At 35.5% G+C, this 27,809-nt stretch overlaps 1 protein-coding gene across 1 annotated transcript in view; it reads right to left on the bottom strand.

Moving 5' to 3' along the window:
• Positions 1-1,176: 1,176 nt before the first annotated feature.
• Positions 1,177-27,809, bottom strand: part of jeb (low-density lipoprotein receptor domain-containing jelly belly protein) — a 36,448-nt gene continuing 9,815 nt past the window's right edge. The window contains exons 2-3 of the mRNA XM_088039314.1: positions 7,631-7,791; positions 1,177-4,692 (exon numbers count right to left, since the gene is read on the bottom strand). Of these exons, the coding sequence (XP_087895440.1) occupies positions 4,633-4,692; positions 7,631-7,791 (221 nt within the window). The 3' untranslated portion in view covers positions 1,177-4,632. The remainder of the gene's footprint in view (positions 4,693-7,630; positions 7,792-27,809) is intronic.

Below are 27,809 nucleotides of genomic sequence, written 5' to 3'. Positions count from 1 at the left end.
ACCGTCTAGTATTTCCTGCCGATTGGGGAAATGATTTTGGTAAATGCGAACAGCAAGTCAACTCACACACTTTTCGTACTTCACCAAAAATTACGTGCCAGGAAAATCACAATAATTCGTCACCAATATCAGACAATCATTACCGGATGAAAGACGACAAATAACTGAAATAATCTGTTGATAGTTATGTAAACTCTCAAAGCAAAGAGAATAAAACAAAAACTTTTTTTGCTAAAAATTAGTTCGAATTACCAAACCAGTCGCCTCAATTTTATCGATGGGCATCAATTGCATAAGAGCGGCCTGATGTAACTACTCACAAATGAAGCACTTTTTTGGAGAAAATTTGGAAAAACTGTGCTACTTGTAACATGTGGGCAGCCGATATTCAACAGTCACGGTAAACGGTCGATTGTGCCATTTATTAAAGTAATTGAGTGCCAACAAAGTCTTTGTTTCGAATTTCGTGTTGAGATTATAATATAACTTAAATTTGGCACTCAAAACTTCAACCATTCGGGAATGGTAAGAAAACAAATCGTATTTAATTTTGTAATAAACATGTAAAACTTATTAAGGGTCTTAAAAATAATCTGATTTGCGAGAAATTATTTTATCTTCTCCCATTTAATTAATTTTTTAAATTGAGCATGATTCAAGCCCTGTATACAAGAATGTCAATTTTGTTTTCTTCCTTGTTTTAGAGCTGATAAGAGGTAAGTCTATACTTGCATTACTTTATGTTTGATCAAGGATCCAAAATCTATAAATATTGAAATAGAAATAGTAAAAGCATTCATTTGGTATTTTGAAGTGAAATTATATATTTAACCCCTTTTGTGTTTCGTTTTCATATTTCAGATTGATGAAAAGTGTTTTTATTCAGTTTTTTGCGCGGTTTTTTTGAAGCACCTGGAGGCAAGTCATCTCATTCTGTAAATTAAAAAAATTAATAAATCTGAATATTGCCTTCAACTTTAAACGAGATTCCGGACGTTGACTTTTATTTTAAATTACATTTCACAGAAGGCAAACTTTGCTCGTCTGTGTGCAGGTTTCCTTTACATCTCGAAAATTAAATAAACCTTGAAGATCCTGCAAACATTTGTTTGAAGTAGAGTCTCCAAGGGACATTAAGTTTGTAAAAAGGTGAAGGTGAAGATAAAAAACTTGATAGACAATTTTAAGACCATTTTATTGGCTGAGGCATTTATTGTACATTTATAATTATTTACTGTTATAATAATAATAGGTATGTATCAGGATAGATGTTACCCCATACTCTTAGAGATGTCGCTTGGACACTCTTCTGAACCGGTTTTTTTTATAATAGCGCACCTCCGATATCTAGTATAGTACATCGTATCGTATTATATTGTACATCATACTGTTTTTAAATAGGCTAATAGTAAAATATACTCATTTACACATTAATAAGGTAGCGATTTCTCGAACGAGCCGCAACTGAGAGCCAGCAGTAGTGTGGAGACGACCCGGCGTCTTTGGAGAAACTATGACAGAATGATCAGTCAACAAATCTATTTTTTATTCTTCTTTTATAAAAATATCTTAGGCCGTCAGATTCAACTATTTTAATAATACACCGATGGGCTCAGAGGCGACTCGTCCGTTCGGTTTCGGGTCATCGGTGAAAGGATTCGAGGATGAGGAGCGGGAACTTTTGGTTGCGACAATTTTTACTAAACTAAGTGCGGAGGAGGCTGCAAAACGCAAAGGACATCTCGAAGAAGTTGTCCTGTGAGTTTTGCGCGCCGTTTGTGCGTTAGTGCATGGTGACATCTATTATAATAGAACACATGTACCAAAATTTAGAGAGATCAGTGCAGATTTTTTGTTGTTATTATAAACATTCATATGAACAGTTACTACTTTAGTCAAAACTAAACACGTAAAAAATAAATATCTTCATATTTTATAGAATATATTTTTATTACTTTTTTATTATATAATTTATGTGCAGGTGCCGTGTCGGGACTCCTTAAATGTTACTCTGACCTGGTCCAGGTCCGAAAGCATTTTTGAAACTTTCCGTAACTTAGCGTTTAGTTTGTACAAAAATAAAAGACCCTACGTCTCAACGTAAACTATAAACAGGAACTTTGAATAAAAATTTCAAAACGATGCTTTCTCGAGTTTAATATAATATTCAAAAATTACGTTTTAATTCGACTTATTGATCTGGGAAGTTGACGAAAGTGATTGTGTCTCTTTCACTAACAGATTTTAAAAAGTAACTTTTAAATTTTATACAACACCAATGATAATAACAGTTATTGCAAGTTACACTTGATATATGTTGTTTATTACTTTGGTTGTCATTTATCGACTAGAAATTGACTAGAATAATGAAGAGCTCCCTCTTGACGAACGCAAAACGAAGAGATAACATTTCATGGAAAATTTAAGGAGTCGGCCGATTTATAAATATGATAAAAAGTCACACACAGTAGTTAAACATTAGGAGAAAACACTGTAAAGTTTCAGTGGCAGGAATATATCACATTAAAAAACTCGGCTTTGCCGTTACTTCACATCACTTCAGCGCTGTATAATCGTGCACTTGAGAAATTAATCCGAAACGAAACGAGAAAAATCCAAACACATGCGACGAAGGAAAAATTGGTGCATTTAGTGCTCTCGTGCAGCAGTGCAGTTCTTAATTTCTACGTCAGGAACGATTCTTTTTGAGAGAGTCCCCGAAAAATTCTTCTCGGGTTGATAGGAAGGATCGCTTGGGTAAGGAATGTGGAACATTATGCCTTTTGACCCTGAGAAACAACTAAAACCTAAATCTTTTTGCGTATGTGTGTGTGGAAAAATAATTTCTTTTCGAGGGTCTGAATTTCCCTGTTTGGTTGTTGTTTGCATGGCTGCAAGTGGTTTGACAGTTTTACTGTGTCAGTCGTAACAAACAACTGCAATAATTCATTTTTCTACCTTTTTTTCCCGATGATTAATAGGGATGGATTCCGAATTATAGAGGTTATTGACTCATGAACCGTTTCCAGTTGTTTTGAGTTCCAGAATCGATTTCCACACCGGAGACTGTTGTAAACACTTGCAACTATGGAAGTCTACGTATTTTAGCTAGCTACAAGCTAGGTTCGTAGGCCGATGCTTCGTTCATATCGAGTCTTAAATAAAAAACTTGAGTACTTAACCAAACGTAAACAGATCTGATAGATTTTCGGACAAGAAAACGAAATTCAATTAGCCGACTCTATTGTCTCGACTCGTGCACGCCCAAGAAGGATATTTTTCACACCAGTTAACGAACGACCTTGCGTAGACCACAGCAATAAGTACAAAAATAAATCACTTTTATCGTCAGTACTTCATAAGCTATACGCGTTTTTAGTTTATTTTTTATTATATTTAGTAACAAAGTGCCTCACCAGTTAAGCTTACAACCTAATTATTCCGATTTTTCAGACTTGAGACGAAAAACATCCCTCTTTACATTTTTACATTCGAAACTTGTACATTCTGGAATAAAAACCTTAAAACCGTTGTTGAGAATTTGTCGACTACTTCCTTTAAAATGTTAGTTGATGGATTTCGGTGGCTCAGGATGATGCGAAAATCATCGCCCGATACCATTAACTGACATGTTCATTTTCTCTTCATCTTCCTTTCTCTTTTGACATCATTATCGTTTACGTAGTGACTGCTTTCGGAACAACGGCCCAGCCTCCGTGTTTTTATTGCAGAATGCTCTCCTACGCCCTTTATCAAACTTCTGAACATCAGCCAGTTCTCTAGTAAGTGCATAATTATAAATATCTTACATCAAAAGCATGATTTCTTTAATAAATAGTTGTACAATGCCACACTTATTATAATAAACTACGTCTAAATACTTTTTTTTAAATTTTTCTCTTTTCTACATGATTTATAGGTGCATATTAGTGGCTGGCGTTGAGTGTTTTAGGGCTTCCTGAGTGCTTTCAAAACTCTTTCCGAACAATTTAACGAGTCGAGACTGGTTAAAATATGTCTCTTTCATACTTTCTTTAGAATATTAACAATATTAACAGTGATAAATTTGTAACAAACAGGCTTTAACGTATTCATTTATCTTCTAAACAATTTGATTGAGATTGACACGTCGCCGTCGACTAAGTTTCGGGAAAATTCGTCGTTCGGCGTCATGTTTGACTTTTGGGAAAAGAACCAACGCTACAGAGCACCAACTACTGGTCTGCAAGAAAACGGGATGTAATAGAAGGAATAAAAGTAGCTAAGGCCTTCTTCAGACGTTCGAGGGAGGTTGAGTTGGAGAGGCTCCTGTCGTTCTAGTGGAATGCACTATTTGGGAATGATTACTACACAGCGAGCTGCAGCTTGACGGGACCCACACACACAGACCACTATATTGAATGACTTATTCTCTTAATGCTTCCGAATGAAATTTTTGTGTTTTTTGGTTTTTTCTATTGGTGAGCAAAGTCCCCTTAATACTCCATCCAGTGGTGTGTCGTCCGCGGCTGCTACTTGCGAAGTCTTTTAACTCTCTGAAGTATACGCTAGTCGGTGGGCGGAGGTGGGGCGATCTGAGGAACGCGCGGACCTGACTTCGGGCGTCCCCCGACCGCCCGGAGGCATGGGGGGTTAACGTCCGCGCGCCCACCGCAGAAGCGCGTCGGCTAATACGTCCAGGTGCGCCTTTGTCTGCAAAAAACGACACAAGTTAGACGCACATATACCAAACAAACAATCTGCTGAGTTTGCCGGATTTACAGCTTTACCTCAAATCCCGCAAAAAATACAACAGCAAAAATTACTCCAAAGGAAAACTTGGGATCAAAGTGGAGGAGCTCTCATACTAACTAAATTTTAACTATAACTAGAAGTCATTTTTTGAATATGAAATTAATTTAATTTAATTTCTCTAGTTATTATTGTTTTATTATTTAATGGGAATAAATAATATTCGTTTAATCAACGATTTATTGAATTTGATGAAAACTGGGAAGCGTTCATCTATACTAATTAATATTTGATTCCGCAAATTCAGTTCATCATAAATCTGAAAACAAAATGTAGGAACAAGTTCAATTAAAATCAGCTATAATTAATTTTGCCTGGAATTAGAGGAAACAAAAATGCCAGTTAACTAACAATATTATTTTAATCAAATTAAAAATAAATTTGTAATAATGGTGGATGCGCCGGGCCAGACATTAAAAAATCTCTAAACTCGATCAGGTATTAAACTATCGATCGATCCGTGTGATCTCCGGCAACAGTACAAGTCCCCAGGTCGATGCATAAGAACTCCGCAAGTTGCGCAAGGATGAGTAATGAGCGCGGGTCCTACAGAAGAGTGTGGTAATGAATGGGGGCACCCACGTCTTAGACAGGACGACGCCCAGACGCCGACGTCAGGGCCAATGTTGGGAAGACGTGGGCGATAGATGTGACTAGTGCTTCTGGAACCATGTCAACAGACACACGAATCGTCCTATCTCGCCCCCGTTTTCGCCAAAGTCATCACTACTTTAAGAATCACCCGGAAGCGGACACGCAAAAACCGATCTTCACAGAAATGGTAATAGGTGACCTTAATTTTGGCAAAGTTCTCCCGATGGACCGAGTTGGAGATGATCAATGCGATGTAGTAGAAGAGGACAATCAAAGTTATTGATGCTTTTGAAGAGAATAGCAGATAGTGTCAATAAAAATTGATAAATATTACAAGTCGTTTAAATGGTGGAGGCGCCGGGACAATAATTATATTAAGAAATTTTCTTGTTTTATTTTTTATAGTCTTTAGATTAGTGGTGGAGTGTGAAGAAAATCACAAATAAACGATACCGAAACAGATATAAATTGAATAGAAGTTCGATCATAAATCTTTCCCAATTTGATCAGATCTGGGCGATGCACGAATTCTGTTGCTGAATTTCGCTAGTAACAAACTCTAGAGTCTCATTTATTATTTTTGTCAATTGTTCTAATTGCTTCCTCCGTGGTGAGGAAAACAGTGGCAAATATATTCTAGTGTGAGAGCATTAAGCGTTTAACCCGTAAAGACAACGTTTATAGCGTTGTAAGTGGTGAAGAGGCGGCGTTTCTTTGTAGTTGATGCAATATAAATCACAAGTCCTGTTGCTTTCACAAGAGCTTTCGGTCTTAAACTTAATTTTCCGTCTTGAGGGAAATGTATACTTTGTACTGGAGTGCCGCAACCATGTAAAAACTGCGTCATAATTTACAATATTTTATGTTTTAGAAGAGTGTTTTTCCAATTCCGCAAATGTTAATGCTTTCATTCATTAAATGAGCAATAAATTCGGCGCTTTTTTGGCACGTTGTCGCCAAATTGCGATAAATCTCGTTCGCTTGGAAATCCATGTTATAAAAAGGATGCAACAAATTCGAATTTAATTTCAAATGAAAATAAAAACGAACGAATGAGTAGGAGAAACATTGTGTTTTCTTTCAACGTCATCGTTTCGAAAGAACGAGTTTGCCAATCTAGAGCACGGGCCGAACTTTAAAAAAGAATTGTTGAGTTGTTTTTTATCTCCGAAAAAACAACTAAATAAACAGAAAGCAAACTTGTAGATGTGTATGTGAAACCGTATAATAATGATGTAGGGTAATCGAAAAACGACAAGGGCGCGACGGCCGACTTTTTATTATATCCGTATTCTCTACATCCAAAATTATTAGCCGCAGTATATTTATAGTAAACAAGGTTTTACAACCGAGAACGGCCCCGACTAGTTTATTTATCGCTGCATGTATTTCATTGTCAGACATGATTTAATTAATTCCAAGCGATTCTAGCAAATTTATTGATGGTTGGAGAATCTATTGAAATCTACAACGTTAAAATGATATGTGTTGTCTACGCTAATGTCGGAATTAAAACTATTTGTGCTGATTCAGCTCATTCAGTCGATAGGACGGCACCATTCTGTCTTTTTCTCTAAATCGCTTCCAACTTTCAACTTTGATCACTGGAAAGAATTAAATCAACAGTGTAGAATAATCCTGTTTTGTGCTTATGGTTATAATGTTGTGTGCAAAACATATTTTCTCTTTCAAATTAACTGGTAGAATTTTATAGAAAATTAATTATAACTTTATCTGGTGCGGAAGCGTTGCGCATCATTTTTTTGTTATAAATATTTTTAATCTGCGCTTCCTAATTAAAATAATAATTAACTCATTCTCTTGTGAAGCATAATAATCCGGAAGCCTCAATTTTAGCCCTGGATATTGTTTATCACTTCACAAAAACTTTATGAATAAGGGCCCCGTAAAAATCGATAGACTCGTATAAAAATATCTCATCTCGAAGGATTGAAGTGTCCTGGCAATAAAACTCCTCCGACAGGACATAAATAGTATCGCACGGTCGTGACAAATATGACTTATGAGGTAGCCGGTCCGTAGAGAAAAGCTCTTTGAAGCTCCCCGATTAAATAATCGCTCGATCAAATAATGAAAAAGCCACAAGTTTCAAGTGGGAAACACGAAGACTGTGTTAAAAAATACGAAATTAGACGTAGATTCCTCCAGAGAACTCTTGGCCTATGTCTTGTTCCCAGAAAAAACACCCTTTTGAATAATTCTTGATGAGTTATAGTCTACGTACCGTTTTATAAAACATACACGCTTGTCGGTCTTCGTCTTCCCCTGAGGGACAGTTTATAAAACCGTCGCAAAGGACGTGGTCGTCGATGCAGTGGTAGCGGCCTTGCCGGTCGGGGGTGGGGCATGCAAACCGCTCCATGCCGTCGGCTGCGGGGGGACATTCTGTAAACACAAAATACATTTTATGTCTTTATGGTGATTTCTTTTTATTGGTGTAATTTGTCGACGGTGAGCGCGGTTTTGACACTACGAAGAGGCGATATGAAAATTCTAAATATAGCCAAGGCAGACGGTTTATGACCATTTTAATGGATACTCTCTAGGCGCCTAAAACAAAGTTCTTTTGTTAGCCTAACACACCTACGATCTCGCATCTGTTTATGCTTGCAAAAATTGTTTCTGCGATAATGGAAGAATGGATTGGAGTAAATTGGTGCTTGACTGCATGTGTCCCTTGTAAATTTCTAGGGAAAAAGTGTGTGTTTCACACGACTTTACATCGATTTTCGAAGGCACCTAATTTAGTTTTCAATTTCAGAACGTCACGTGCTGAAAAATAACTAAACATAACACAAAGTTTCGTTCAAAATGTAGCTCATGTTATCGAACGGTTTGAAATTTTTTTGTGCCAATTTAGTTAATACAGCAATTGCTGAACTGAACTTACTCAAAAGATAAGTAGGAAAGTACAGCTAAAGTATTTATAAACAAGTAGCGGAACAGTTAAAATCAGGCAGCTGTGCACCTTAATGTAGATGTTTTAAATAAAAAATTATAATTCGACAAAATCGAGCGATTACGTTAAAATGCACTCTTTACTAAATTGCGCTAATAAGGAAAACAATCGCTTCAAATTTCTTCTTTATCTATCATTTAGTAATAAACCTTAAGTGCAAGCTTTTTATCCTATTAAGAGAAATATGTTTGAATAAAATATGCCTTTTACGATGATCGCTGAGCTATTTTTGCCACTTTTTTTTCGTTGTCATCAATTATTCCAGTGCTCGACATATAAACTAATATTGGCACGAGCTATTTTTAAATTTTTCCTTTAACGTTTTTTTGAGTTCCTTTCCACGAACCCTTGAGTGACATTTTACAAAAAATAACTCTTTCTCTACATCGTGCTTGAAGGTTTCAACATCAAAGCAGTGCCAATTTCAAAGCTCGTGTGATCGTTAAAAGCTCCATCGAGATCAGTTTTATATGTAAAATTTGTGTGTTCGCTAATTAACCTCGTCCGATGACATTTTGTTCATAAAAAATCAGAATCTGAAAGTTAAACTGGACAAAATGCAAATAAAGTCGCGTAAATCTAGCTAGGTATGCAAATTTTAGCTTTCAGCGCTTTTCGGGCGGATATTTTATATCTCGTTAGAATGTCCGCGCTGAAGTTTTTATTTTGTTTATTTATTTTAGACAAGAAAAGTAAAATGCTTGGGGAGATATGGTTACATCGTTCTCAATTATAAATCTAGAGTTCATAATACGATTTTCTTCCTTATAGAAGAGAGAATTTGTGTGTAAATTTATCTTCTTTCCAAATCAAATAAACCGGTGACCTGTCGTAATTCTTTTTCACTTTGTGTGCGCAGTGAACCGTGATCGTTCCAGAGTCTACATTAATAAAGCTCTGCTTAGATAAAGAATTTATTTGGTGTGGTATTTCCACCGATTCGATGTGAAATTACTGCGCCACACCGAAGCTTTGACTATTTCAAACCAACAACATTTGTCACAAAAGTGTTGGTTTATGTATTTATAATCACTGACTGCATCAACCTGTGAATGAAGCTCTAAAAAGTTTAGATCTTTTTCGGTTGACTTTTACTGAATGCATTTATTACGTGGTACATATTTTATTTATATCAAGTTAAATACGATGGAAATGTTAAAGGTTGAGGACGGATTTATTATGCTAAATGGAAGGATGCGGTGACAAAATCTTAATTAGTCAGAGGAATTAAACAAGTTGGGAAAAATTTTTAGAGCATCAAAGGAAAAATTTGTAATAACATTTTTATTTAATTTTAAAGTTTAAGTTTTAAACATTTTTGACCCGGCGCATCCACCATTTTGCCTTTAAAATTAGTCTTCCCAATCTGAAATTGTAAAATCAGTTGAATGTCTTTGATAAACAGATCTGACCTAGGGACTATTATGAATTTATAATGTGCCATTTGTAAATATTTAATTCAATAAGCGCATTCATTGGTGCAGGCAATTGTCGCAACAATAGAAAATATCATTTATTATTTTATTTATCCCTCATATTTATTGTGAAATTTCCCTTAGGCTTTTAGTTAAAAATAAATTTAATACGGAGAGTATTCGCAACGATATTGTAGTAAATACTGTTGAAAATTTTGTGGGGAAGAAGAGTTTCCCGATATGACACGGTTCGTCTGGTATATTTGTTAGGAAGGGTGTAACATTTCATGTTCAGGTCCGACCGATTTTCTCCGAGAAAGCGCAAAGAAAGCACTATTTCACAGCTCAGTGGCAACAAACTTCGATCTTTAACAGTGTTTGTTCCACGTGTAAAGTTTTTCATTGGTCGGCAGTTATTGTTTTAGATTCACCGCTTGAACAGCCCCTGAAATCGCATGAAATATTTACCACCTTTTAGCGACAGACATGACGGAAATGGAAAAATTAACATCGAATGTTTATACCTTGATAAGATTTTTCACAGTTTGTCACCGACAATTCTTTACGTCTGCGCATATAAAAACTTGATGAGCGTCAGTGATTGTGAAATATCGAATAATTTATTTTTAGTTTATTGTGTTCTTTCACGTGAAAGAACCTTGCCGTATTCTTTTTATTGTTGCGTTTTCACATGTGGAACTCGCTGAGCCGTCGAGAAATTTTTATCGGAGACAATTAATTTTCTCGGGAAATTTCTTTTGTTGGAGCGAACGTCCTTTTCAGATACTTGAAGTTTTAAGGGTGACTTTAAGAGGGTTGGAACAAGTCGACCGAGTTTCCCTCTTGCGGTCGCTAATGACACGATTATCAATGTCGGGCTATTTTCGGCCGGATTCAACAGGCAGTCACAAGTCATCCCTTGGGAAGGCGAGGGGCGACACGACCCCCACTGATTTGACGATAATGGAGCGAAAACTAGACGCAAATTCCGCTGACGTAGAAAAATATGACGCGTAACAAGTTACGCAAAAAATATAAGGGAGGCTTAAATAACCCTCACGGAGCCAACTAGTCCACTCGCTGCAAAATTAGTGCAAGGTTCTATTTCCTGTTTTACACAACAGTTGGGATGAAACTAGAGCAGAAAGATCTACAGCTGCAAGTCATGATCTCTTAGTGGTCACAAAATTGTATTATAAACAGCAAGAAGAAGTATTAACTCAGAAACTATTTCCGCATAATGTCTAAACTAAACAACTAATGAACCTGAAAACTTTTCCTGTCGTTTTAGCCGGTGGTAGTTTTAAATTTAGCCCCAGGAAAATGCGCAACCGTTTATCCGTTTCGTGCGATTCCATTAAGGGAAAGAACGGCAGCACACAGGCACACTTTTCCAAACAATGACCAATTAATATAAAAGTTCGCCGAAGAGCCGTCCTCTGACGTCAAAACTTCGTGACTGTTTCATATTTTCGTTCAGGTTTTAAGTTCGCATTAAAACGGGACGCTGAAAAATTGACGAACATGATATAATAAAAACAACTCGTAAAATAAGCTACTACTGTTTCAGGAACGAAAAGCGAAAAAATTTTATCTGAACACTATCTGATTGCGTTTCAAGTTATGACGTAATTTAATTTTTCGGGAGGACATTAAAATTAGGAATTGCTTATGAATGCGATTATTTGCAGAGTTACGAAAAGAAAGAGATTTAGTGAATACTGAAATCTGAAATGAGGTTTTTTTATGACGAAATATGGACATGTATTATTGGTTTTAGTAATATTGTCGTTACTTTACAGAATATATTTAATCTAAAACAATTTCTGAAGTGTCTGGTTGGATATTTCGCGTATTTTTGCTGCCTTCATTTAATTTAGTTGGATGCATAAACTGTGTTTACTGAATCCATATGGAAGTTTGCAAATGCTTTTTGCTTTATTTTTAGTTAGATTGACGTGTACAAATATTTGATTCCAATACCGAGATGGTGGGTACAAAAATCATAAATTGATGTCTATAAACAAGACGATAGGACCTTTTGGGTACAATTTTCATGTGTGACAAACCTAGATTCCAATTTAGTCGAAAGCGCTCTCTTTATAAAGTAAAAAACGGCCGTTCTGAGCCGCACAGGCAATAAGTTCCGCCCGAAAGGTAGCCATATTAAGACAACCATCATTCCCGATCCGCATTGCTTGGAAGAGTCTCAAATCGAATAAAATAACTGTCAATGTGGGACTAAGAAAGTGTGAGCTACGTCAGGATTAATACATCCAGACTGTGAGTAGATTTACATTAGGTGCGAGTTTCGTCGAGAAAGCATTCGAAAGAGAACACAAGCAAAGAATGATCTTAACTACGACGATTCTCTCGGGCATGTAATTTAAATTCGAAAGGAACTCAAGTGCGTGGGAAGGAGATATAAACTGCGACTATCTAGTTAGAACATCTTCCTTTAGCGCCTCAGTCAACAATGTTTTCCTGCCTTCAGTTACAGAACTAAATTTAGCGGCGAAAAACGAAAAATAGTCATTGCCGCCATAACTTCACCACACTAAATTTATAGCGTTGAGGCTTTCAACATTTTTACACGAGTTACGTTTTAACGGAAAAAATTCTGACCTTTTTGGTAGAAATTTGATCAGTTTAATTAAACGGACGGATCTGTTGATAATAGCGACACCGATTTGTTTACAGCTTATTTCAATTAAAAGTTTATCCGAGTTAGGCTTTGGAATTGGGTTGGAATCATGTTCTGTTGTGATTGTGGCTCCATTGCCGCATTAATTGGATTCTGACGAGTTAGACTCATTTGCCCTTTTACATGTAATTAAAAATTTAACGTAAGTAGAATGTTTAACTATTGTTGTAGGAATTGGTTTGAAGATGCATGCACTTTCGGAACTTTAATTAGTTCGAAACACAATCAATAATACAAATGATTATACAGGACTAATATTATAATTCGCTGCGACAGAAGCTCAAATTGAAATGTACGAAAGCAATTAAATGTCTAATTTGGTGGAGGCGCCACATTCAAACAAAGCGAAGATGTGGCCACATTTTTACTATTTTGAATTTAAAATAAATGTTTTGGTGCTTTGTTAGAGTTAAAGCATTACACTTGATTTTTCAACGCCTCGCCTTAAAGAAACCCAAAAAGACCCTACTAAAGTAGCTACCGCACAAACTGACCTCTATAAACTGGGATAATAAAAAGATAACTGTCGCTATAAAACGCTACAATATTGTAAATTATTAAGACGAACTTGACGTATCTCAAATCAAAATGTAACTAATTCAAAAATTTCAAACTAATTTATGTGCCTACAAAACACGTGTTCCGTTCCTCCAGGTCAAAATGACCAGTTTCGTTTTTTTTCGGTCTCATTAATTATCTCCACAAAGCGATTTTGTTCCTGTAACGATTTTTCCCAGGGCGTTGCACTTGCCCTGTTATCCGTCGAGATCAAATCAAATTTGGATTAATCCAATCTAAGCACTTGAAAGTTTTGAACCAACAATTCCCTTTATGAATAATGTTTTCAGTGAGTTGTTAACCTTGGCAATTTTTTGTGTAGTTTGGTAAATCTTCCGTGAGATTTCCATCTAGTTATGGTTTCTAATCTCGTCTAATTGGGTCCAGTTGAAGAAACTAAATGAATGCTTCGTAACAAAGCGCGTACGCAAAGATATAAATAGCTCGGCACTGTTGCTTGTAATCGCACGCCAACCTTATAATGCCAGGGTTGGATTAAGCGAATTTATGGAAGGAGTACGGCTGATTTAATTCCAAACGAAATTCCGTCACGAAAAAGTATTTAATCCGTTTTAATGAGGGATTGCGGTACGGCATGACGTCATTAAAATACCGATGTTTGCGTAATGCTACGGAAAAATTAGATGGCACAAAACCCATGCTATCAATAAAGAAGGTTAATAATAAAAGTGGAAGGCGAGCAATTACATGCACGAGACCATCCATAAATCAATAAGAGAACTTCAAATAGACTCAAGTTCTTAAAATAGCCCTTGCCGGTTCTAATTGGGGTTTAATCGACCCGTTATTTATGTAATAAACTCGTGAAACACCCGAGTTATTTTTGGGGGAATTATATATAAAAAAAATAGGGAAGTGTTACAACGCCATTAACCCCGAAACGAATTCTATTTTTCGCTATCAACAATCAATTTACTGCGAAAATTATCATCACAATTGATTGTCGCAGGAGTCGGAGTGTGATTTATGAGGGTGCGTTTCCGTGTCGGCCGAGCCCATTCAGGGAAAAGCTCGCCTTCATTAATAAAAAAATGCATACTTGGGGAATTTTATGTTTGCCATTCAACAAGTTGATGACGCGAACTGGCTTTTTCTAGCACACATTAAATTGCATTAATTAATGAAACGAGGAAAACAGATGATGCGAAAGTTTCGTTCCGAAAAATGCCGCGTTGGTTAAACAAAAATATCTCCTATTGTAACGACCAACCCTAATGAAATATTTATAAATTTCTATCGTGCTCGAAGACAAAACAAACATTTACCCAAACAATTTCGTTATGAGACTGATTTGAAGGTGCTTCACCATCCCAACTCAAACAGACAAACTGCATCGATCGTTATTATTTATACCAACTTCGTCCAACTCAAAAAGATGTCTCTCAATTTACGAGCTTCTCCAATATTTACAATATCGTAAAAGACGCTCATTCAAAATATAGGAAAATCGTCTGACCATCTCCAACTTGATTGATAACGATAATGATAAAAAGTTCGTCGAACGTAAATTGGTGGATGCGCCGGGTTAAATTTTTGATTCATTGCTTTGTCGAGGTAATAAAAATAAAATTTTGTGTGTTTTTCCAGTAAACAGCAACAAAGTGGATATTTCACAAAATGACTCTGCTACATCCGGATATGGAACAATTTTATTTTCTCCTTCGTTCACTTTATTAAATCTCTTGGCTATGTCTTCAGATCATTAGTTTCGAGTTTCCGGAATTACTTGGCAAGTATCAACTCTTTTAAAAATAATTTTCGCTACATTGCTCTGTCTTTTCAAAAGGACACTTTCTACGCAACCTGTTGGATAATAAAGGAGACAGCAATTAGTTTTACGTGGCGACATTTTAACAATTGTCTCTCAGCGGGGGCGACAAACTGATAATCTAAACGACACAAAATTTAAAGTAGTTTGTGTAATTTTTCGATGACAAATAATTTTCTGGACAATTCAATTTCGTTCAATCTCTGAATCATCTGCACAGCGCAAAATGCAGAGGCTGCGTGACTCACATTTCGTTTATCTGATTTCCCTAGAGCATCGCCCTACAAAACACGCCACTGACTTAAATTTCGATTTAATTAATTCGTGGATTAACGAAAGCTTTTAAAATAGTCTGTTAAAAATGAGTTCCCGTTGTAAGATTTCAGGCGCAATAATTATCGGTTTTTTACAACCGACTATTTATAAATTCAGATGCCGTGAGCACCGGTAGAATAATTCTAAAATTAAATTATAAATCTGATTATCGCGACGATTGCGGTTCAACACAAACACATCGCAAATTTTTGGTTGCGTGACTACATTCTTAATTGAGATAAAGAAGTAAACATCTAAAAATACATTTTATGATATTTGGTGAAAGTAGTTAACATCTTTATTTTGTCGTAAAGAATTTCTTCGATCGATTTTTTCCGGATTAGCTTAGTTTGCTTGTCTCATGTAAAACATTTATTACTCATCTTGGCTATAAATTCTAATTTCGGACTGTATCGAAAAAAAATTACGGAAAACTACTTTTTTTGTAAGAAAGTTTTGAGGATACAAGAGAGACCGAATTAACTCGTGGGCAAAGTTTCTGAAGAAAAATCATCCCTCTTAGTCCTACACATCAATCAGAATCAGAGCGCGTTGGTAAGATACGTAAAATTCGCGAAGAATCTAATTTATGCTTACAGGAGTTGAACAGCCAGAAAGTTTTCCGAGGTTACCAAACTCTTCTCAATTTTTTCACGAATTATTACAACCTGGTTTAAATAAATAAGCGGCTTAAAATGAAGTTTTCAAGTAATAAAACTTCTTTCATATTCAGATTGCTTGATTCAGTTTTTCCGTATCGAAAAAAATATGTTGATTTTGATGTAGATACTGTGAGAAGAAAAAGAATACCAAAGTCTGAATAAACAATTTTTACGATCAGATCAAATATGTCAATGGAAAAATAACACGCGTGGGCTAATGAACTTTACAATTTTTTTAAAATGTCATAGACAGAAATGCATAAAACTTGTAGATTTATGTTCATTTTGAGATTCAATAAACACAGCCTACATAAAAAGCATGACAAACAAGGGCGATTTACATAGTCCATCAACAAATTAAATTTCCCCAAGCAACAGTTCCGTCTTTTGGAGATCCCAAATAATAACATGTGAACAGCTAATATTTCCCGGAAACATCTCATTCCAAGCCCTTTTAAAATCTCTAGGGTCTCCACAAAAACTTCCATATCCATCATCCCTCTCTGGAAAAGGATATACCTCCAACAACTGCCGGTCAAACATTTACAGCAGCACTCACACTCTTCACAAGTTTGTATTTTTAGAAGTCAGCTCTGATTTCTCGCACAATAAACTAGAACACTTGAGTAAAATTTTAATTCATTTCGACGAATTCCAGTATAATATCACTTGAATGAGAATCTTGGCTTATCAATTTTTAATGAAATTGATTGACAACAGCAAGGTAGAATTGTCAAGCTTTTATAAATGTTTAATGAATTGGCGTTGTAAGAATAATAGGTACACGTTCAATCATTGGAAAAAAGTAGAATAAACAGTGTTGCTTCTCAGCAAAAAATTCGAGTTATTTCCACGTTTGCGATGAGATCAACAAAAAAACAATGTTTTTACAATAATGGCAAAATTGATTCTCTAAAACAAATATTGGCACACAATTAATTCTAAAAATAAAATTAATAAATAAACATCAACTTAATTTAGATTTTATTAAAAGTCAGTTCTACATCATGTTCCACGAATTCTCCAATCGATACTCATTTTAATTTAGTAAAAGTGACGTCAATTAATTATGTAAAAAACTTGTAATTTGCTGGAAGTGCACCGTTTAAAATTTTTTAATTTAATTTTTTCGTCCAACCGCAACTAATTTTCGTTTAAATCTTTTTTAATGGTTTCAGATCGTTTAATTAAAACGTCTGTGCTCTGCGCTTGAACATTTATCTGATGCATTTAACGTTGCATTTTATTTGGGCAAATTTTCGCCCAGTCATTACCAGTTAAAGTAAATTGCGCGATACGCAGCATGAATTTAGACGAGCTATATCAATTCGGTGAAATTTCGTATTCATCTCTTATATTTATTTATTTTCCCTTGATGATAAATTTATAGTCTTGTCGTCTCTATCAAGTTTGGGAGATGAATTATTTAAGGATATTTAGAAAAGAAATGAAAATGATTTAACCAGCTGTCAAAAATCAAAATAAAAAATTAATTAAAACACTTTGAAGAACTCAACACACCGAAATATACTTCTAGAATGCCGAACGAACTCATAATATTTTTTTAAATTTATTTGCGGCAAGTTTAAGGCCTTCATCGTGAAAACATTAACTTCTTGTATCGGAATTTCTTCGGTTGAATCACAGTGTTTATATTTTGGCATTTAGGTCGTTATCAAAAATTCACGAGCCGATTCATCATCATCGTGCGAATCGAAGCGCCCAGGCAACGTCGCGTCGTCATTCCGCGTCTGTTTCCGTGCATGCAGACGTCCCCAAAAGTCTGCGGTGGCGGTGGTGGCGGCGGCAATAGTTGGCGGTTCTCACTTGTGAATGGGATGTAAACGTTTGGAGTGTGGCCGTTGTAAGATGCGCATTGATGATGTAGTATTGATCGTGCGTGGGCGCCGCGGCCCAAAAGCTCAACGCTCACCTCTCGGGCGCCTCTGACGTAACAGCAGTCCTTCAGCAGGCCAAACATCGCTTCACATCATTCTTCACTGCGCTGATCGCCGCACCATATCGCATGGCAACGACAACAATCACATTTTAACGAAATTACATCTTTTAATTAATTAGATCACGGGAGAGAGGCATGTGCGATGCTTCTGGGGGACGGCGAGGGGATCGTTGCGAAATGTCAGTTTTACGGTGATGGAATGGCGGGATTTACTGTTTACATCAAACGGGCAATGACCGGTTTGAGCCAAATTTTAAATGGATGGGGGGAGCGGTTCTTCACTTTTAGAGAGGTTGCACTCATGCAAAATAATCTTTCATCTTTTTATGTCTTTATCTTGAACAGAACAGCACATTGTTGGAATTTTTCAGGTCAGGATGTCGCAAATTCTTCTCATTCTAGATCGTTTTTGTATTTCCCCTTAATTGCTTTGAGAAATTGTTTCTATTATTTTAGCTTAACTCTGTTTATTCAGTGCCTATTTATTTGTATCCTTAAGTACTTATGCTTCTACTGTTGCCTGTTGCATTGGTACCAAATCATGAATAATAATTCAGTTTGAACTCCCAACATAAAAAAGAGACGAAAATGTGTAAGGACTAGCAACAATCGGCTTATTTATTTTAATTAAAATTTCATTGAAAGTAGAGAATACTCGAATCGTCAAAATGCTTCATCGAGCGTTCTCACGCTTTTTCCTTTGTGCTTGAGACATGAGGTAAAATTTCCTTCGAATTTTATATCGAACTACGAGACGCCGTCTGATAAGTAGTCCCTTGTGATGGAAAACGAGTCTCGAAAACCCTCTTTTGCAACGTGCGAAATGAAATTGAGCTATTTTTGGTACAAGCCATTACAAATTCAGAGTTTTTGAAATTCGGCAAACAAACGTCTTGTTTATCGTTTCCGTATTTATTACCAATATTAAGAAAATCGGTTGATTTTATGTACGTAAGAATGTCAAAATCGCCGTCGCCCCAAATTAATTAAAGAGATTTAATTTAAGCCGTGAAACCTCTGACGAAAGCTGCGATAATTACCCGACGGCTTACAAAGCCAAAACCGCTTTTCATATTGTTTTAATTGAAATTTAACGGTTTGTATCGGGTGGTATATAGGAATGGTCCATCAATAATATCCGGATAAAAAGAAAGCGAAAATAAATGAGAATCAACAGTAAAAGCTTATATTTATCTTAATTTGAAACCCTGAGCAATTCATCAATAACATGCAGTAGTTTTTCCTTTCGATATTATCATTATGTGGGCGCGTCTGTGTCCATAACAATAAGAATAGACGATAATTTTTTTGACTCTTCGGAAAGACCGGACGAAATGAATTCTCAATTCTTCAAGGGGAACGATCGAGTTAAGGCTTTATTTATGGCGTTTAGCGTGCTAATATTTATTATTTAATCCGGAATTATCGTTGGGGGAGTGCACGATTGTTGGCGCGATAATTTTAATTGCACAATGTTTCCTTAAAATAGCCCCAACTTCATTCTGTCGGAAGTAATCTGGTAAGCTTTCCCCATAATTACAACAGTAATTAACGCTCAAACTCCGGCAATTATGCTAAATTAAAAACGACCGAGCCAGACTTCGACACAACCTGGCAGATAAATAATTATTAATGGTCCTAAAAATACCGACACACCACTATGCACGCGAAAAAAACGCCATATTTGCTTAAATTTAGCCATGGAAATTTCCCTTGAGACTTTCATTAAGAAAATTGCCCTTTTCTACGAAAATCTCGTGCGATTAAATGCATATGTTTCCTCAAAATCCACTACAACGACAGTGAAAGCGACTCCACGGTTTATAGATCATAAAACGAAACAGTTTTGGGGCATTTGGCTAATTTTACAATCGCGTCCGTCAAAGAAAACACTGTTTATGTAATTGCGTACGTTGTTGTTATTGCTACGGACTCATCTTCTTCGAAATGCCTTTTAAGGGCTGAAGGTTATGGTTAAACGTAACAATCAAAGACATAATATTTTTATGGTTACGACTTGGCGGTAATAAAGCTAAATGTTTACTTCTTCAGGTTTAAAAACAACAGTTCTTATCATTAATGAAACTAAATTCTCTTCGCGGTCAACGACTGAAGTCTGCTTCTTTAATAGGAGATTCCTGGGAAATTTTTCATACAGTTACTTACAGTGCAGCAGGATAAGGGAAAAAACACAAAGCGTCTAAGGTCTTATTTTTTTCTCTTAAAATATAAAAAAATTATATCTGAGTTGTAAATCACACGTGATGTAAATTTTATTTCCTTTCTATTTACATTCGAATAATAAAGCTTCTGGAATAAATTTTATTATCTACATATTTCTTCCTGAAATTATTTTTTAACAGTTTGTATGGGAGATCAGTAAAAATACACAAGAAAAATGCATTTTTCATATTGACAAAGTCTCAATTTATCAAACGCCTCCATGGAAAACTGAAATGGAGGGCTCAATGGGTTTGCGTCTACCTCCACAATTTGCGACGCTGAAATGAAATTATTTTACCGATGTCGGTATGCGCAGCTCGAACTAAAAAATCTATTTTGACTAATCAAATTCTACTATGTACCAATTTCGGCTTCACTCGCAACAATGACGTCAAACGATATGGATTGCAGCAATTAAATATTCCCAGTCATGTCATTTTGGTTACACGAAAGCGTTTTTCCGTGCGTTTAAAGCCAAAAACCTCGGCACTTTTATCGAATTTCCTCCCTCAATTTAAAAGCCCAGATCAAAGCCTTGCCTAAACCACAAGACATATTTTACAATTTTGTCGACTTCTCGTGGGCATAAAGTGTATTATGAAGACTGATTGTGACCCAAATGTCAACAAACATAAAGTTTGTAAACAAGAAATATTGTTTTCCGCTAGACAGATAAGAGAACAAGATGTGCGCTTTTGGATTCGAAACACCTTGACATAAACAAACAAGAATTTAATTACATTTGCTGCATATAATTCTTGATATGCGAAGGGTGAAAACAAGGTGATGAACAGCTCATTTTCATTCCGAACAATGCAACCGGAGTTCGGTTGAGTGGAGCTTTACTTTTGACGCAATGTTGTGAAAGCTATTAAGCTTACTGTGTACGTGTTTAAAGGATCAAGACTGCAGGGACATGTTTTCAATTAGCTGGGGCATTCCCTGGACAAATGGGAGGCAAAGGGTCGGTTAACAGCCGATAAACTTAACCGAGTCCAAAATGAAAACTTACCCTGAGAAGTTCGCAATAATACAAATTTCTTTTTCAGATATTATAATTTTTTGTCACCAAGCTTCGGTGTTTCTACAATTACGAGACAAGACAATTTAATTTTCTTTTCGTCTTTGCGACATCTTTGTCGCCCCGCCGAGACATTAAAACTTATTTTTTTCTCACTTTACACAGTCCGTGCAAAAGGAAAAATTAATCAATGTATCGAAGTTGGTTCGCGAAATTTTTTATGAGCACGTAGCGAGTCAGCTCTACTGTTTCTAACTTTATTAGACTCTTAACTTTCATGTCACCGGGAAACTTTCTAGTTACTGCGTTTCTAACAAGAATTTATTTACACGTCGAGACAGTTCCTCCGGCAAATTGTCTCTAACATAAAGTCTACTATTTATCATAATTATTTATTAAATTCCCTGTAAAGTGATTGTAAATATTTAATTTAATCACGTTACGGAACGAGACACTTTGCTTTTGTCTTGCAAAAACTCTGTGAATATTTTATAAGTGTTAAGGATTTCATAAATCGTCTTGGTATTAAGTGTGACTTATTTTATGCAGCTCAGAAGCCATTAGAGCACAGGTATATACACACCTGAACCCGAGCCAAAACGATTTATTGTAAGTGAAAGTGAAGTTAAAAAAACAATAATTATTGTTTGGTTAAATTTGGTTAAACAAATTTGTATATTCAGTCAGACAATACTTGCATGCAGTTAAAACGAATATAATTAAAGTTACGGCGTTAAACGTTCACAACAACGTAAACAACATAAAACAACAGTTCACGTATAGAAGCTGAATACTAAAATTTCATCCATTCTCGGGTTAAAAATAGAGAGAATATAACTCAAACTGATATATTAAATGTAATGCCAATAATGCCAAAATCATCAGTCAATTCAAACATTTCTAAAACCTCTGGTTTTACCCGGACGCAGTCTCCTGGAAACAGTGGAAAAGATTACACATTGCCATCTTTCTCGTTCTGATATTTCCCAGAGATAGTACATTTTTTGTAAAAAAAGTTCCGACAGTTACGTCGGCAGATTGTCAATCCTGGGAAAATCCTGAATGAAGCAAAATTGCTGGAGAATTTGATTATCATTTACTGGGATCTCCCTTTCGCAGCGGATTATGCAGCTTTTGTGACATCATGTTCTCAAAGAGATGACGTCAGAGGGCGATGGCAGGATTCCCTGGAGTTGTTTCAGAGTCCGGGGCTCCCTTTAGCATTCTGGTTGAGTCGCGGTCTCATGTCTAATTCATGGAAAGGGCTCGAGAACGACGGTGGAATTACACAGACGCACAATATTCAAGCTCATGGGCTAAATATACACATAAAAGTCGTTATTACATCATCGAAAAGAGACACGATAGATGACTAGGATCAATTGTGTATTTATAGACACAAGAAAAGCCTGATCATTTTACTGGAGGATTTTATCTTAAAGGATTTGCGAGAAAGTGAAAGGACGCGGGGTAAATTTAAGAATTGGTCAAAATTTAAATGTTAAATTTAGAATCTCAATTTCGGTGCCACTCCATTAGAGTTTAATTATGAACAAACATGTATGCACAGTTTGCGCCCATTTAGAAGTGCCAATTTAAGCTAAAATTTTCATGTAAGTTGACAGTTCCAATAATTTAAATTATACAAATTCTGCATTGAGCTGAAACGTATTTAATACAAGCACGAACATGTCAAATATTTTAGTTAAAATTGACAAAGTTAGAATTTAAACATTTCATTTGCACATTTCAAGAAACTGAAAATTTAACAAAGCTTGGTAAAGTAGCTATTTTGGCGAAATGATAATATTTTACCCACTAGACATGTGCAATACGTTGTGTGCGTAACATCCTTTCGCGCGAGTAGTAAACAAGATTTTTTCTACAATCCCAACAAAGTGCAAAATTTAACAATAAATATTTCAAGTGACAGTTCTGATTCTGCCAATTATTTTAAAATGGACTCTTTTAGCGTGCGAATTCAATGATAGAAATCCTGTTACGCAGATTCAGCTCTCACTTTTTAAGAAATCGACGCGAATATACGTGAAATCTAACAAAAGTCAATAAATGATAGTATAAATAAAAATACAAAACGATTGCTTACTTACAATTTTAATTCCTCTCAAAGTAAGTGCACTTGTTTGATCACCTTTACGCACTCTTATGTCACTTGGGTCTAAAATAACAATTAAAATGTCAACTTTATATAGGTAGCGATTATAGAAATAGCTATTTTTGTTACGTACCTAAAATACAATTTTGCGGACTAATCGTTGCTGTTTACGGACAAGGTGTAGCCGAGTTTTTTTTGCATAAAATGCAGAATCTTGAAGAATCAGCGAAAACGCGAAGAAAATTGTGTAAAATTTACTTATAAAACCAATAACTTATTCATATTGATGTATCAATTAGATTAAAGTAAATATCGTCGTATTGAACCACTATGCTTTATTAGTTGTCATGGCATTTTTTTGGAATTAAGTCCGAAAGTGACTGAATAAATAAGTACGTAAAATGGCCATTTTTGGAATCATACATATACAAATAAATCTTTACTAGTAGTTTTAATCAATAAATTTTGTATAAACAAATATAAATTTTTACTGGTCGAACTGAAATATAAAAAGAATATTAGTTCGACTATATAAGTCATCAGAATTTTTGACGAGGAACATTACTAATCTGACAACTTACTCAAATAAGAAATTTATAATATTGGATTAATCCCAGAATTAAAAATTTGTTAATTTGGAGAAGTTAATCAAATTTAGTTACGCGTCTGAATTTAATTAAAATTGAGCATTGAGAATTTTTTGGGAACGGGATTTAGAGTTAAAAGCTAGAGATCGTCTGTTAATCAGTAATATCAAAACTTCCATTTCCTAACCAATCAACAAGTAAAGTAAAATTTCATAAAAATAGAGTAAACTAAAAATTTAATGTGAAACTGGGGCATCCACCATTTTCATTAGATATTTTCCGATTTCTCTTACAAGTGCTTTTAACTTTGTTTTGCAGCACTTAATTTTTGCCGTGTCATCAATTTTTATTAATTTAGCCCCAGCACTTCGTTTACTCTGAAACAAATTTCGAAAATTTTCGGATCGAAATAAATATATTTATATCCTTTGAACGCTTTAATATTCACAGCGTAGAAATTAATTGGAATATATTACCAAAACAAGGTTAGCACAAATTGATTTTGAAGCAGGTTTAGCAATATTGGAGCTCAACAAACAAAATTAAACATGAGAAAGCTTAAATGGCATTTAATAGGAATGACTATTCGCCATATTATCTACTGTTTTTCATCAAAAACACGGCAGAACACAATATTTTGAAAATGCCGCACTAAATCACTTTTACTTCCCCTTTAAAGACCCCGACATAATCTCAGATGAACTTGATATTGATAATAAAGTGTCTCCACATTTTTTGTTTTTATTGCTACTGATTCTCCTACCGTTTCCTTTTAATAGTCTCAATCTCCGGGATTATTTTCTTTCATAGTAAGGCCAGTTACCTGAGCCAAAAATAAACTCCGCAGAATACGCAGGAAACAAAATAAAGGACGCTATAACCCGCCCAATAACAATGTTCCGCGACTATAAATATGTAAACATAAGCGATTTTCTTTTATTGAAAAATATCCTGGAGAAATTTTATTTAATCCGTTCGAACTAAGTCCTAATCTGAAGCTGCATTTTCTCTAAGAAAAATGTCCTCGCAAAGAGATTAGCTCACTGCGAGATTGATTCGATCGTCTCAGATGACACTTTCTGTGAAAGACCTGGCAGGTTACGTATACGTTCGTGAATAGAGCCGGGCAAAAGAAAGCTTTTCTCGAAGAGAACGTGTTATTTATAGGCGTCGAAGAACGTAAAATAGAAAGAAATTTGGTACCTCGGTATTTATCTTCATCAGGAACCGCGGTATATAAGACAGCTTTTATTGCAATATAGACAAAAACAAACAAAGCGTTGTTGGTTTAATTTCTTTATCTTAATCTAGTTAGCTCAATATAAATTAGAGAACTTAGCGATTGCTTTAGATCTTTAAAGAACACGTCCAGAAATTAAAAAGTTGCTGGAGAAAAATATAACTCCAACTTTCCCTATTAAGGAAATTTGTCTCGAGCTATTTTTAAACCAGTGAGAAAAATTCCGGTGTTAAATTAGAGTTAATTAATTAATTAACGGGAAAAACTCAACTCAATCAGAATTAACAAATGGAGAAACTTTTCTTGTTAATTAATAATAAAATGTGGTTTAAATTCCTGTGTCGTGAAATCCACCTTTAGATTAAAATAGAGTAAAAGTTACATTTCAGCGAGGAAATTGCATAGTTTCATGATTATGTGGATACCTTTGAATACAGGATTTAATAATTAATTAAAGCCTTTGTTGGAGTTTCTGTGGCATTTGAAAATCTGCATCAAGCTAAAATGGGTCATGTTCCGCGCAATATGAGATAAAAAGGATTTACAAATTAATAGTTACAGTTTCATAACCATTTCAATTTAAAATTAAACTAAAACTGCCCGGCGCATCCACTATTTTTGCACAGGTAGTTCAATCTGACCATGTTAATTTAAGTCAGATCAGCAACTTTTTTATTTTGACCGTTATCAATGGAGTAAGCTCCCAAACGAGTCTCATTCCAATACTTTTGCGACTTTCAGGAACCTCTTCTATGGAGTACAAGCCCAATTTAGTGACTTGACTTCAACAAAAGCAACGCTGTGTGAAATCGCGCCATAATAAAAACATTTTAACCCGATTCTAAAAATGTATATGCAATGGGATGTAAGTGAACTATTATAACGTTTCTTGGTATTGAAAATTTAATTACTCTTGTTTGTTGTTGAGTTGGGATCAGTGGTCGTCTACGAAAATTAATAGGAAATGGGAGCGACGATAATTAACCGTAGTTTTATTCATGAATATTTAAGTCTTTGAGTTTATCTTTACACGTTCCTTATGATATTAATTATTTGGGAGCATCCTGTTGTTACAATACCTTCGCTGAAACAACACATGAATGATAAATTATCTTCATTATTTGCGCTGACAAGGGGTCGGATTTTTATTAAAAGGTTTTTATGAGGATATTCGCATTTAGTTGTACTTGAAAAGGTTTTTTACTTAATTAAATGTATATTTCTTCAACATAAATTTTCAAATAAACATACGGAGCTAATTTATTCGGCATAAATTACTAAAAGGGACTCTGTTTGTTTAACGTTATTTATAAACATGCCCACATTAATTATAGCAAAAATAAACAGTAACCCCAATGGCAACATTTATTCTCCATTTCCATTTACTCCCACATTTACTGTCGTCTGCAAGGCTTCTGACCTCAGGTGTCTCTAATAACAACAAACCGAAAACCCGAGAATACCTCAAGAAAATCTTTTTGGCTTTTTATGCACCGTGGCCCACGTAACCTCGAAAAACTTCTCGGAACAATTTTTCACGTTTGTTTCGTTCGTTTCGTGGCCGTAAGCTCGTGGCAAAGTCGGATTTTTGCTGTTTACATTTCGTTTGGGTTGTGGGCGCTCCTTCGATGGTAAACAGTGCAAGCAGGTGCATCGTTTTGGCCTGGAGGTGGTTGCGGATCAATACGTCGAGGAGAGGAAATCTGGTCCGACTGGCGACACAGACAGGAGACACACCGGCCCCATTTCTGCCTCGGCGGTGCCGCCCCCGGATCCACATCCCTCAAAACACGTGACACCAAAACCATGACCACACAACCCCGAAAAGTTTGAATTGTAGGCGAAAAGATGAAATTACGTCGGCACGAAACTTGCGGCTTTAAATAAGCAATCAATGCTGCTATTTATACGGAATAAGTTTATAAATGGAAACCCAACCTGTTACAATATCGATTGGTTCACTAGCAATGTATTAAAAATTAAACCTCCAAGGGCCAGATCTGAATTATTCCTTCTATAATTTTTAGTGTTATGCTATGCTGCGAAAATCAACAATGGGAGCATTTTACCCCACTTTTTTGCCTCGTCATCTTTCACGGAATTAATTAATTAGTTATAATACAATAGGAAGATGTGACGCGAAAAAGATATGCGTGCCATAAACCGCAATGAATTTTCTGAAGGATTTCCATTATTCCGTATTGTTTTATCATTGCGAGAAAAATATTCGCAGCGCATAAAACAGTATTGGAAGGTCATCCAGGAAAAATCATTATTTCCATATAGATAAACAATGTTCGTTGCAGTTTTCACAAAAATTCATAGCATAACATCATTACAAAAAGTATCAATTTAAATAAAATCGTATCCAATCCAAAATAAACTATGTTTTCTTTGTTCTTCCTCGTCTCTACACTACTTTGCTAATTAATTACCGTGCGCCGCACCAAACAATTCCATGAAAACCGAAATGGAAAGACAACAAAAATTCTGAAATTTAATGTATTAAATCTGCTCGGGTGAACAATGTCCTTCGATTTTAATTACCTCGCGCCCAATACTTCCACCTTAACAATAATTACAAATTTCTTTCAGAACTGTAATTTATTACTGCCAGCAAACAAAAGCTACTTGGAACTTTTCAAGCGTCGCTTTAATTCTATCTGAAGTTAGCAAACATTTCCTTTCAATTTTTGTTTTCCTTGAGTACCAATGCATCCATTTGAATCTTATTACAATGAGCTGGTGATGGAAAACTCTCCGAGACTAAATTAAATTTATTAATTACGCGTGTGTGGGTTACCCCTTTCTCGTTTTTAATTACATTCGTTCTTCGTATAAAAAGTTATTTTCC

The sequence above is a fragment of the Gnatocerus cornutus genome, chromosome 6 (assembly GCF_029298725.1).
Source record: "Gnatocerus cornutus isolate USDA-ARS CGAHR chromosome 6, icGnaCorn1.1, whole genome shotgun sequence".
Lineage (NCBI taxonomy): Eukaryota > Metazoa > Arthropoda > Insecta > Coleoptera > Tenebrionidae > Gnatocerus > Gnatocerus cornutus.
Note: the sequence above shows the minus strand (reverse complement) of the source record. Positions and strands in the feature narration are given on the sequence as shown.